At 46.0% G+C, this 12908-nt stretch overlaps 1 protein-coding gene across 1 annotated transcript; it reads right to left on the bottom strand.

Moving 5' to 3' along the window:
* Window positions 1-7490: 7490 nt before the first annotated feature.
* LOC116155668 (anthrax toxin receptor-like) lies at window positions 7491-12640 on the bottom strand. Its single transcript, XM_031460779.2, has 4 exons — window positions 12384-12640; window positions 11110-11148; window positions 9922-10002; window positions 7491-7773 (listed from the first exon to the last, which is right to left on the bottom strand). The coding sequence occupies exons 1-4, from the start codon at window positions 12633-12635 to the stop codon at window positions 7546-7548; spliced, it is 600 nt and encodes a 199-aa protein (XP_031316639.2). The 5' UTR covers window positions 12636-12640; the 3' UTR covers window positions 7491-7545.
* Window positions 12641-12908: the final 268 nt, after the last annotated feature.

The raw sequence follows: 12908 nt of genomic DNA, 5'->3' as shown, positions 1-12908 counted from the left end.
GCCTGAGGTCTGAGACTCTTTCATTATCTGTCAGTCCCCCAGGAGTTGTGACAGTTGAGGGGTGGAGGCGGTCAAGTTCCTACCTTCTGGCTTGGATGGCCTGCAGGGAGACTGAGGAGAGGCCTGTCACATAGACCGCCAGCTCACACTGTTAAGTCCAACAAAAAGCTGGACCGTGATGCAAGCCAATCGCCTCCAGAATAAATCCCCCTCATTGATTGTCTCCCCTTTTGTACTCCTCACATATTTTAAGGCACAGGTTAGAGACCATGATGTTTTTAGCATAAACCGGGCCTACGTAGGATGACTTCTGAAGCAGACAGGCCATCCCTACTTTATGTGTCCTTCCTATAGCTGCATCGCCTTTGGGGTAATAATTGATAAGCCATCCTGTTCTGTTGGGTGACAGGTAGGACAAGAGCCAGGAAAGGGTGGGCCTTTGTCATCCTCAGCTTCTTCCCACCCAGCTGCAGGGTCCGTGGTGATGCTGAAAGGAGCCACCTGTGCTAGTCACTGAGGGAGGAAGAGGTGCCAGCTATGGGGACCGAGGTTCAGGGGTGGTGCCAGCTGCTGACCACTTGTCTCCCCATGGCATCCATCAACTGCAGTGCCAAGGCTTTGTCTCCTGTTCACCACCTCATTCCAGGCATGTTCCACCTCAGATGATATTTTGTCTTCTTTCCTTCTTCTTTAAGTTTCCCTTTCTTCATTCCTAAGAGCTCCACATTCGTTTTTCCATGCCAGATGCTTTCACACACCACGTCTTCTTTATTCCTCAAGAATAAGTCCCATAGGAACACAGACTGAGATGCCACAAGTTGAAATATAATGCCATAAGTGACTTTCCTGGGTTGGGGGTTAAGTTTGTTCCCTTTCCAACTGTGAGGAGGGAGGGTACATCATCACGGTGAGGACCCAACAGATAAGCTCTTCTCCAGAACAGGAGGCAAAGAGTGGGTCCCCATCTTCATCATCCTCCCGGAGAAGCATGAAGAGGAGACGGGCAACAGTGAACATGGGAGATTCTTAGACATGCTGCTGTTCTCCTGATGTCCATCCCAGATAGAACGAGGAGCCAGAACCAAACCCTGTCTACACTGAGGCTGGAGTGGCAACTACCACCAGATGGAATAACTGGTAGGCACCCGCATTGGATCTGTCAGGGGGACTCCAGGACTTTTGGCCTTTGGACTATTCAGGCTCACATGGATATTCCCTTAGCCTCATCAAAAACCTAGCTCTCTTCATAACTGCATTATTTTATTATTTTATTCCTGTTTTTGAGATAAGAAAGATAAGGCTTGGAGCATTTAAGACACTAGGCCATTCATTCATCATCTGTTGGCTCTTGTGTATTTATTTACTTGTATTTTATTCTAGTTATTAATAGTAATGCTTTGAAAATAGTTAACTTTTTTTTGATAGTTTCACTTTTTATTACCACATTCTTTTAGAAATTCAAAGAATTTTAGAGCTATGTTGCTGTCAGCTCAAAACAGCTATAGGGTTTGGAGATTTTTACTGGACAATACGATTTTCTTCTTTACAGTTAATACTATCTCTTTCCTTGTGCCTGAAAATGCCCTATATAAAATAGTTAACTTTTAAAAACGTTCGGAATTTTTTTAGTAGCTCATGAAATCGCCTTTATATTTTTCCTCAAGAGCTTGCCAAATTTTACAAAACCATGTTAGGAATCATTAAACGTATATAAGCACAGCCAAGCACTCACGCACACACAGATGCTCAAACATGCGCCATTAGCAGTGTGAGCCTCCGTTTCATTTATACAATCTCTTCCAGCTGGTGTTCGTTTGACTTGGGGCCATTATTTTATGGGCCCATTACATTAGTTATTTTAATTGGCGGAGTCTAGGATATGGTAAATCTTCACACATTGATTTTCCTCTTCAAAAATTCTTAACTGTTTTTCTGGGTGAGTTTTTAAACAATTTTGATCAAATTCCTTTTAAAAAATGATCATTACAGTTGCCCTGAAGTGGCGTTAAGCTATTGAAATTTTTTGTCGGCTGAAAGAGGGCAGCTGTGGTGGCTTAGATAAGGACATCACTGTCGCGAAGGAGGTCAAGGACCTGGGAGTCCAGACTGTGGCAGTGGTCATTCCTGTGACCCAGTGGATGGAAGGATCCAGAAAAGGAAGAAGGTCCAGCAAGAATGTCAAAGTCTCTTATGAATGAGGGGCATTCCTGTTACCTTCTGCTATCAAACCACTCCAAACTGAAGGGCAACAAATGAACAATTTTATTATGCTCACAGTTTCTGTGATGAGAAATCAGAGAGGGCTGAGTGGGGATGGCCTGTCTCTGCTCTGTGAATCAACATTGGGCATTAACAACTCTGAGTCAAAAGTGATTCAAAAACTCACACTGTGTATGTACAAATTTTTAGAAGTATTTTAACCAATTTATTTTGTTTTATTTTCTTTTATATGCACAAAGGATTGATATATACTAAAACTCATTCTCTAATAGGTCTAAAATAGATATTTCAACATGTAGAACAAAAATAAAGCATTGTCTTAGCAATTACTATTGGGTTTTGTTTTGTTTTGTTTTGTTTGCCTTTGCTCATGAGAGGAACTGGCCTGTAATTTTCTGTTTTTGTGCTGTTCTTATCTGAATTTGATATTAGGTAATATCAGCCTCATAAAATGTATCTGGAAGTGTTTTATGTTGTCTTTGGAAAAACTTTGAACATGATCACAATAATCCACTTCTTGAATATTTGGTATGATATCTCCTATACCTGGTGTTTTCTTTGAAGGAAGTCTTTAAACTACTGGTACACTTTATTTACTATTTACTATTTACTAAACACAATGGGCTGAATTGTGCATCTCTCCCCAAATTCATATATTGAGCCCTTTTCCTTAATGTGACTGCATTTGGATGTGGGGCCTTTAGGAGGTGATTATGGTTAAATGAAGTCGTAAGGGTTGGGCCCTAATCCTACAGGTTTGGTGTCCTCATCAGAAGAGGAGGGGTCCCCATAGCTGTCTGTCCACGCGGTCACAGTGAAGAGGCAGCTGGGGACACAGAGGGAAGGCGGCCACCTGCAATCCAGGACGAGAGGGCTCATCAGAAACCAACTCTGCTGACACCTTGATCTTGGATGTCCAGGCTCCAGAACTGTGGGAAAAAGGAATTCCGTTGTTTAATTCCCCTCTTCTGTGATATTTTGTTGTGGCAGCCCGAGCAGACTAACACATAGGATTTTTAGTGCTCTTTTTCTTTTATCAGTCATTTCAAGTATCATGTTTTTCTTGGAATTTGAACATCTATTCATGAATATTGGTATAAGGTTTTCAGAATATGTTCGATTTTTATGGTTCTGCTGTCCTTATTTATACCTTCTTTGTAATTCCTATTATAACTTAATTGTATCTTTTCTTATTCCATGCATTCACAACAGGGAGGATATTGCCCCAAGGGGGTAAAAATTGCCTTTCTCTTTTGAAGTATGAGGCACAGCACACAAGTGATAAACAGTAGATCTGCGGTACTAAAATTTCATGAGAGGGCATGGCTGTAAGAAAAAAATGTTTTAAAAAGCTCCTGGGATGTTCATTTAAAAAAAAAAAAAGGTTGGGAAACACTGTCTTGTTTTTGATCAATTCCATTAGTGTATTATCTATATTTGTAAACTTTTCAAACAATTGGTTTTGTTATTACTCCCTATTGAATTTTGGTTTTCTATTTAATGTATTTGTTCTTTCTTCCACATCTTTATTTTCTTTGAGTATTTTATAATTCTTTTTCTAAAATGTTTAGCTGGATTATTAGCTCATTAATTTTCACCTTTTTTTCTGTAATATGAAACTTCTGAGCCTCAAATTTCCTAAGTTTTTCTTTCACTGTATATGTCATGTGTTTTCACAGGTAACAATTATTATCTGATAATATTTTAATTTTAGTTTTGATTTATCCTTTGATCCACAATTATTTACATGTATGGTTTTACATTTTCAGCTGTATGCATTTTTTCAAAATTTCTTTTTGTCATTGATTTCCAAACGAACTGCATTGTGATCAGAGAATATGGTCTTTTACTTTTATTTCTTTCACTTTTATGGGGACTTATTTTAATACATGACTGAGTGGAAGATTCTTTCCAGTCCCATTATACCAAGTTTATTGTACTGTTCAAATCTTCTACAGTTTAAGTAATATTTTGTCTTGACTGATAATTGTTCACATTTTCTCAGGATAACAGTGGATTTGGCAATTTCTCATCAGTTATAATTTTCCTTTCGTAAGTGCATGCCAGTTTAACAATTTTGTAGCTTTGTAAAAAATGAAACTTTATTGTTAGGAACTTACCCTCTTTAGCCCTAATGCTGTTTTTGTCGTTGTTGTTGAAGACTCTAGCCTCCTTTTGGTTTTCCCAGCATCTCTGGCATATCACTATCCATTCTTTTACAGTCCACTCTTTATTGTTCTTATGTATTAGATGTGTTTCCTTTTAAAAGTATATACCTAGAATTATAAACAATCTGATAACTCTGTCTTTAACTGTTAGGTCAAGTCCATGTACATAGTGGGTGTCTTGAAAATGCACCACTCAGATTTCTGACAGTAGGGAGTATAATTGAAGAGGAGGGTGCTCTGGGTCCACCATCCACCACCACAATCCACCCCCTCATTCAAACAGAGGCAAGTACCTGCTGCCAGCCAAGAGCTGAGCTCAGCAAGGATACTGATGCCGGCCTGTGTGTAGGAGAGCTCAGTCTCCTTTGATGGATCCAAGTCTCCCCATCTGCAAGGCTGAAACTCACTTGAGACTTTTCTACCCTCTGAGACTCTTCCTAACCAACCTACTTCGTGCTCTCCATCCTTTTCAAGAGAAAAACTCTCCAAATTGGTGGTCGTCCCTGTGATTTTCAGTACACAGTTATTCTCAATAGTCAGTGGGTTTTTCAGCAACAAGGTTGTGACGATGTTAAACTTAGGTTCTGTACATGTAAAAATATCTGTTTTGTGCTCACTCTTGAATACCAGTTCAGTTAGACACAGAATTCTAAGTGGAAAGATTATTTTCAAGGTTGCCCTAGACATTCAATAATTTCACAAAAGCTGTGTGAACGCTCATATTAGGGAGTTAATGGCTCATGTCTGTATTCATCAATGGATCTTGAATTTTGTCAAATGCTTTCTCTGCATCTATTGAGATGAACGTATGATTTTTTCTTTCAATCTATTAATGTGATGTATGACATTTATTGTTTTGTGCGTGTCAAACTATCCTTGTATTTCAGGGTAGAATCCCACTAGGTCATGCTGCATGATCCTTTTAATGGTGCTGCTAAACTTGGTTCATTAGTATTTTGGGGGGAAATTTTCCATTATATTCACCAGGGATATTGGTCTGTAGTTTTCTTGTAATGCCCTTTTCTGGCTTTGGATTCAGGATAGTGATGGCCTTGTAAATGACTTTGAGAGTGTTCCCGCCTCTTCATTTCTTTGGAAGAGTTTGAGAAACTTCTTATGTTTTCACAGTGCTAATTATTATCCATTTATTTCTGCTCGATGAAATTCCTACAGCATTTCTTGTACAGCAAGTCTTCTGGTAATGAACTCTCAGCTTTATTGGTTTTCGTATGTTTTCAATGTCTCCTTCATTTCTGACGAACAGGTTTGCTGGGTACCATATATTTGTTTGATAGGTTTTTTCTTTTATATTTGAATACATTCTCTCTCTCTCCTGGACTGGAAAGTTTCTATTGAGAAATCCATCTTGTCTCATGCGTGTGACTTACATGTGATTATTCATTATTCTCTTGTTGCTTTCAAACTTCCCTAAGTCTTTGACCACAGACAATTTACTTGCAATGTAATTTGCTGTAGCCATTGGAGGTTCAACCTATTCGGGATCCTTTGAGCCTCATGAATCTGGATGTCCATCTTTCTTTCCATGTTTTATAAGTTTTCAACCCTTTCGGTTAAATATACTTTCTCTTTCTCTCTTCTCCTATGGGGCCCCCAAATTCATTATTATTTCTATTGATGTTTCAAAGTCTTTCTTCACTCTTTTTAATTTTTTTCTTTTCACTTCTATGACAGGATAATTTCAAGTGACCCATCTTTTAGTTCAGATTCTTTCTTCTGCTTGCTCATTTGTTGCTGAAGATCTCTATTGTATTCTTCAGTACAGTCATTGTAATCTTCAGCTCTGGTTTCTATTTAGTATTTTGATGGTTTCTGTTTCTTTGTTGAACTTCTCATTTTGTTCATGCATTTTTTCCCCTGAATTTCATATAGTTGTTTGTCTGTGTGTTCTTGTTTTTCCCTAAACTATTTTAAGAGGATTATTTTGAATTCTTTGTAAGACAGTTCATAGATGTCTATTCCTCTAGGGACAATTATTAGAGATTTATTTATTTTCATCATTTCATGTTTACTTGATTCTTCATGGTCCCTGATTTGTTGCATTGGTATGTGCACATCTGAATAAGCAGTCTCTTCTTCCCTTCTTGGACTTTGTGGTCCAGGGTGTTGCTTCATCTTTACACCTGTTCTGTGATTTTCACAGTGAATTCTTGTCTATTGATAGTCCTCTAGTATAGAAGTGTGTAAGGAGAAATTTACGTCTTCTAAGGCTTCTGCAGGAGGGATCTGAAAAATTAGGAGGTCCGTCTCTGTCAATGGAGGAGCTGATTTGAAAGCTTGGAAAATTGGGCACTAGGAATTGCCTTTATATTATGAGAAATATTAAGGTAACAGAAGGGAACTAACATTTCTGAAGGAGGTAGTAGGCATTAGGAACTTTTTTGATGATGTTTTGAAGATTACATGAGTGGTGGCCTTGGATGTTAACCCACATGTGGTCAGCAGTTTACATAGAATTCTCACATGTGCCAACTACACATCTTGGTATCCAGAGCTGAAAGGCGCAGTCATGATTTTTTTTTTTTCTGACACCCTTGTCCTCACCACATACTTCTTGATATCTCTGAGCTCATCATCCTCTCCTCTCCAGGTGCAGGGAGGGGAGACATTAACAAATGGGTTTCTTTACCAGAAGTGTTGCCCTATGCTGAGCATGTTGCAGCAGTTAACTGTCACCCTCAAGGCAACCTGTAGAGGACACTATTATCCACATCTTTTCAGGGAGGAAATTGAAGCACAAGGAGATTAAGTAAATTGTCCAGGAGATTAAGTAACAGCAAGTGAGTAATGGGCACCAGATTGTATTCAAACATCAAAGATATTTGGGGCTTTTTTGAAAGAGCATATTTTGGGTAAAACCCCAAGCATCTCATCCCTTGGTGACAGATAAGGACCTGTCTGTGGGGAAACGGACTCATCATGCCTACATCCACAGGCCACCAGGGTGCTTTGTCCTGGAAGGAGCAGTATAGTTGCTTCTCATACAGTGGAGCAATGCTCATTAGGTAACACTCTCTTGCTGATCAGCAGCAAATTCCAACTCCTTTTGACTATAAACCAAGACACAATATATATATGTCCAAATCAGTACAAAAGGGGCTCTTAACAATTTTGTATTTTTGGTATTTTGGGTTTTGGGCTATGGGGGTGGGAGTGACAAAGTAGCTCTGCAGAGCTCCAGGGCACGGGGAGGGATCAGTAGTGGCATCCTGGAGGGTGGCTGAGAGCATATGGGTGGAGCATGTTGACAACGCGAGCACCAGCTGTTGAGGGGGAAGCGCTCCTGGCTGGGTGGAAGGCAGACGTTTGGGCCATAGAGCATTTGCGAGGGGTGGCGTTCCATTAAGGTGCAGCTGATGCCTCTCCCCTGTGTGAAGAGGAAAGAGAAGGGGTTGCTGAGAAGCCACTGGAATTGAGAGTCGAAGGCTGTGGTTTCCTTGGCTCAGGGGATGAGGCTCAGTACCTGTCAGGCTCCACAAGGTGGGCTTTTCTGATGCCCTTCCTTTCCCTGGGTGCTGGCCTCAAGACTATGCTCTTATTTGTAAACTCTGTTTAGGCATTGGACATCTGCCTTCCCTTCTCCTAGGGAGCCCCATTTTTCTGACTCTGACTCTCGCTGCTCTGATGTTGAACTTGTCTGTTACCTGCTAGACTGGGAGCCTGGGGAGCAAGGCCAAGGCCTGACACCCACTTTAACACCAGCACCAAGGCTCTCTTGGCGAGTGTGTGCTGAAGGGATGAGCCTCACCACAACCTTCAGGCTAGGTTCAGGGCCTGCAGGGCAAGGGCAGGTGGGGGCACCCTCAGACGGGTGATGGACTGTGAAGTCAGCAGCACACACCGGTCCCCTGTTTTGGGTAGAGATGGATGCAGACCCTTTGAGACAGCATAATCTGTTTGTAGCACCAACTATCCCTGGCTTTGCTGTCATGTTCCCCTTGTCCCCAGATGAGAGTCCTGGGTGTGACAGAGCCTGGGTTCACTGACAAGCTGACAGCGTCTCTGGGCTGCTTACGACACAGGCAATCAGATAAAACTCTTTCCTGGAACAACTAGTTTATATTTCTAAGTTTTAAATAAGCTATTCCCTCTCTTTGGAGTGTCCTTCTTTATCTTGTTTGCCTAGTGGCCTGCTACTCACCTTTTAAGACTCACCCTAAGCTCTGCCTTGTCTATGAATCCCCTTAACTTCATTTCCAACAAAAATGACTGTTCCTACTCAGTCTTTCTTATGAACCCTGAAATCGTGTTTCTTTTTGAGCAAGAAGCCTGATCTCTGAGACTTTATCATTACTTGTCTGTCTCTGGGGAGTTGTGACAACTGGGGAGGGGGGTTGTGGTGGCTGAGATTAGGCTCCTGACTTCTGGCCTGGATGGCCTGCTGGGAGACTGATGGAAGGCCTGTCACTGACCACTGGGTCACGTGGTCCAGTCCAACAAAAGACTGGACTGCTGTGCAAACCAGTTTCCTCCAGAGGACCAAGAGCAGACAAGAAAGAGGACCCGGGGGGACGGGGGTGGGGGCCTGGCCCTGTGATCAGGAACAAGCCCCAGGCAGGTGGCTTCCTCCCTCTCCGGAAGGGCTGATGTGGCTTCTCTGTGCCCCACACTGACTGTCAGGAGAGACATGGTTCTGGCCCTCCAGCTGCTATTGAAGCTCCCAGGAGGAAGCAGTGGATAGGACCATGGACAGAGGCAGGACAGGGGCAGGGGGTGTATTGCAGGGGGAGGGCAATGCGGGGTAGGGGGGTTGGGGGGGCAAACCTGGGCACAGATAGTGGGTTCTTTCTTCCTCCCACCAGCCACTGGGACCCTCTCCATCCGTGTCGTCTCTTGCCCCCTGCCGGACTGGGATCATAGTCACCAGAATGGGCCTATTACTCCCCAGGGAAGGAAGTGTCCTCAGGCCCCTCCTCCCTGTGGATCTGGTCACCCATCTCTGGGGCCACAAGGACCAAGCACTGAGCGCTCTCCTCCCCTCACCAAGCAGGAGCTGGGGAACCTCCTGGTGGTTTAATGGTGGTTAGGACGTGGCTCAGAAGTTTACTTTTTCTTTCTTTCTTTCTTTCTTTTTCTTCTTTTTCTTCCCTGACCTACGTAATGCTGTTTCTGATTTGGTATGTTTTTAGTCACCCACCTGATAGTTACTGAAACCCAACTCAATCAGTGCTGGAGCTGATGACAACCTCTGTGCAAACCAGGGACTTGTCAGCTGTGAGCCAGCCACCGATATCCAGAATTCTGGGCCTGATCCAAGGGGGAGACCCTGGTGCTGGGACACCTGGACGTGGTGAGTGCCTGAGCCCTCAGTCCTTTGGCCTGTCCTGGGCCACTAGGATAGGGAGGGTCTTTGAATTTTTTGTGTTACAAATGGTCAAAGCCCAGTGCCCATAAAGCTCGTCTCCATCCAAGCCACGCCTTCCAGGCCCAAGCCTGTGTGGTCTGAACTGGCTCCCCTCTCCTCACACCTCCTACTGGAGGGGGTGAACCCTCCGTCCCCAAGGGCCCTGCTCACCTCCATTGGTCTTGTGCTGTCTTCCTGGCACTCACAGTGGGGAAAGATCACCCTGGTACATGGCTGTATGGCACATGGTTTCTAGAAAGAGAAAACCCTGTCTGCTTCCTTGTCTGGCAGCTCCTGGCTGCAGACACATGACATCTGTGGCCCCAGCACCTGTCAAGTTCTGGTCACTCAGGGAATGTTTGCTGGAGAATCAGGGACAAATGAGCAGCAATGGGCACAGTAAGAAAGAGTCCTCCGTGTGAAAAAAAAGCCAACCCCTTCTGGTTCACAAAGATGTCTCTTCTCTAAAGGACAACAAACTCTGTCCTGTCCCCTTGGTTCCCGGAGCTGCCCTTGTTGGAGAAGCTGGGCCTGGGGCGGTGTCACATGGTGGAGGCTGTGGGGGTGGGGTGGCGGGTCACGAGCAGGGACAGGGTGGTACTCACCTGACTCTGACAGATCCAGCATCCTCAGGCCATACTGCAACCAGCGCAGTTGCCAGCCTGGGCAGGGACCCTGTTTCCCACCAGATCTCAGGCCTAGGTCCCCTTTCTTGGGACACCATGCCCCTGCTCCAACTGCCTCTTATGGGCCCTGGTTTGGGCGCCTACCCTGGTGAGCCACAGCCTGCTCCCCTGTCCCTTGGTCCCTGTGCTCACCTGGGCTGCACCCCCTTCACAGCTCAATGCCCTCCTCCCTCCCCTCTCCTCAGCCCCATGTCCCTCAAGGCCACCCCCAGCCAAGACCTTCCCCCTGACATGACACGGAGATGAAGACAAGGAAATGGAGCCCGATGGACATCAGAGCCTGGAGAAGGGGGACCAGATCCCTGAAACCTGAGGGTACTTTTCCAAAAAGGATGCTCTGGAGTCCTGGGGAAGGCTCATCCTACAAACAGTCCCTTGGGAATTGACAAAAAGCCCATTTATTTCAGGAGGGACCATAGTAGTTTCCAAAAAAGGCTAAGCCACGCTGCTGATTCGGTGACAAAGACCCTGGATCATGCCATGCTGGGAGTACAGGAATACTGTCTCAGTGGCACTTCTTTACCTGGGCCCCTCCATAACCCTCTGTCATGCCTTCTTTCTGCCAAGATAGGTAGGGGAGGACGTCTCCCCATCGGCGGCAGGAGGCCTCTCTGTGCAGGTCAGTGTGTGCATCAGGCATGCTGACAACATCAGTACCAAATACTCCACTTACCTTTTCTTGTTTCTGGGTTGCTGGTGGCTCCTTGACGATCTAGAATGTTAAAAAGATGTAATTATAGGCTGGAAGGGCATGTGGGGCTCTGGCTCAGCCAGGAGGACAGGAGGGGACCCTGCTCAGCGGCAGCAGGGGGACAGAACAAGGGCTTTGGGGTATCGGTCTGGGTGTCCCTTGCCTAGGGGTTTGTAACCAACACGCTCCACCTTCCTGAGCCTCAGGCTCCTCAGTTATCAAAGGGGAATCGGTCCCTCCCTGCAGGGTGGAGGGGAAGACAGGCAGACTAAGGCAGCTGGTCCCTAGTAGAGGCCCCCCTGGGAGTTTCATGAACAGCCCTGATGTCATATGAAGACAAGAGAACACCCCCACCCCTTCCTCCTCTCCCCTCACCTCCGTCCCCTGCAGCCCCGGCCTCCCAGCCCTCAGGGGTGCCAGTCCACCCCCTCTCCCCCCGTCGTTCCTCACTTCTCCCCCTTTGCAGAAACCTGACCTGCTGGCTCCTCTGCTGGTTTGCGTGTTCTTTCTCAGCTCTGCTTTTTCCTTTTCCTCACCCAGCTCTCTGGCCTGTGTCCTTGCAAACCCACCCAGTCAGTGCCTCTGCCTCCCTCCCTCCCAGGCCAATCTCTGCCCTTGGCTATTCTCCTGCTTTATCAGGAGACCTGCCACACCCCCGAAGGTGACATTTACCCTCAGTGCCTCCCAGGTTCCCATACCAGACCAGCCACAGCCCACGAGCTCCTGTGGGCAGGGGTGGGGCTGCTTCATTTCTGGGGCCCTGCACATCCTGGTGACACAGTAATGACTGAGGAAGGAGTGACGGAAAGGGACCATGTTGTTTTCAAAGGCACAGTTCCCCTGATGTTAGCATCCTCCTCCCTTCAGGCCATCAGTGCCCCTGCAGACCCCTCTTCTTCCCCCAAGAGCAAAAGCCCTTCCAGCCTTGGTCCACCTGAGACCCCAGAAGCCTGACTGCTGTGAGGCAGCTCTGGTCTCAGGGGGCCTGGGGTCCCTACTCCATGAGGCTGAGACAGCCCATAGGCCACCTCTCTGTGAAAGCAGGAGGCAGGCGGCCCCCTGGAAGTCCAGGCTGTGTCTATCCCGGGATGGGAGGCAGAGTCTGTGCCTTGTTTGCTGGTATGAGGACCCGGCGCTGATGGGAACCCACTGGCAGGATCTTGGGTCACACATGTGTCTGGTCCACGTGTCTCAGGCTGATGGTCCGCTAGGTTGATGAGGGCTTGTCACAGGCTGTGCGGGCAGGGGCCACTCACCCTCTTGCAGCAGCAGATGCAGACCAGGAGCAACGGGATCATGAGCAAGGATGGGATGAGTGCAAGGCACAAGAGAGGACTGCTGGGAACTGGGCTCTCAGTGACAATAATGGCCACTGTGGTCTCCTCCTCTGGAACAACCTCAGGCTCCGTGACAACTGTCGTCACTGTGGTTGTTGTGAGAATGGTAGTAACTGTGGTGGTCGTTGTGGTCGTCGTGGTCGTTGGGGTCGTTGGCATTTTTGTGGTCATTGGTGTGGTCGTGGTCGTGGTCGTCGTGGTCGTTGGGGTCGTTGGCATTTTTGTGGTCATTGGTGTGGTCGTGGTCGTTGTGGTGGTTGTGGTTGTCGTGGTTGTGGTTGTTGTGGTCGTTGTTGTGGTCGTTGTTGTCGTTGTGGTTGTTGTCTTTGTTGTCGTGGGCTCTGTAGGCGAAAGCTGCAGAGGGCACACACGCCAAAGTCCTGGGGTGGGCCTGGGGGACCTCTTCCTGTGCAACCAACATACATTTCCCACAGTAGACCCCAC

The sequence above is a fragment of the Camelus dromedarius genome, chromosome 8, assembly GCF_036321535.1.
Source record: "Camelus dromedarius isolate mCamDro1 chromosome 8, mCamDro1.pat, whole genome shotgun sequence".
Taxonomy (NCBI): Eukaryota; Metazoa; Chordata; class Mammalia; order Artiodactyla; family Camelidae; genus Camelus; species Camelus dromedarius.
Note: the sequence above shows the minus strand (reverse complement) of the source record. Positions and strands in the feature narration are given on the sequence as shown.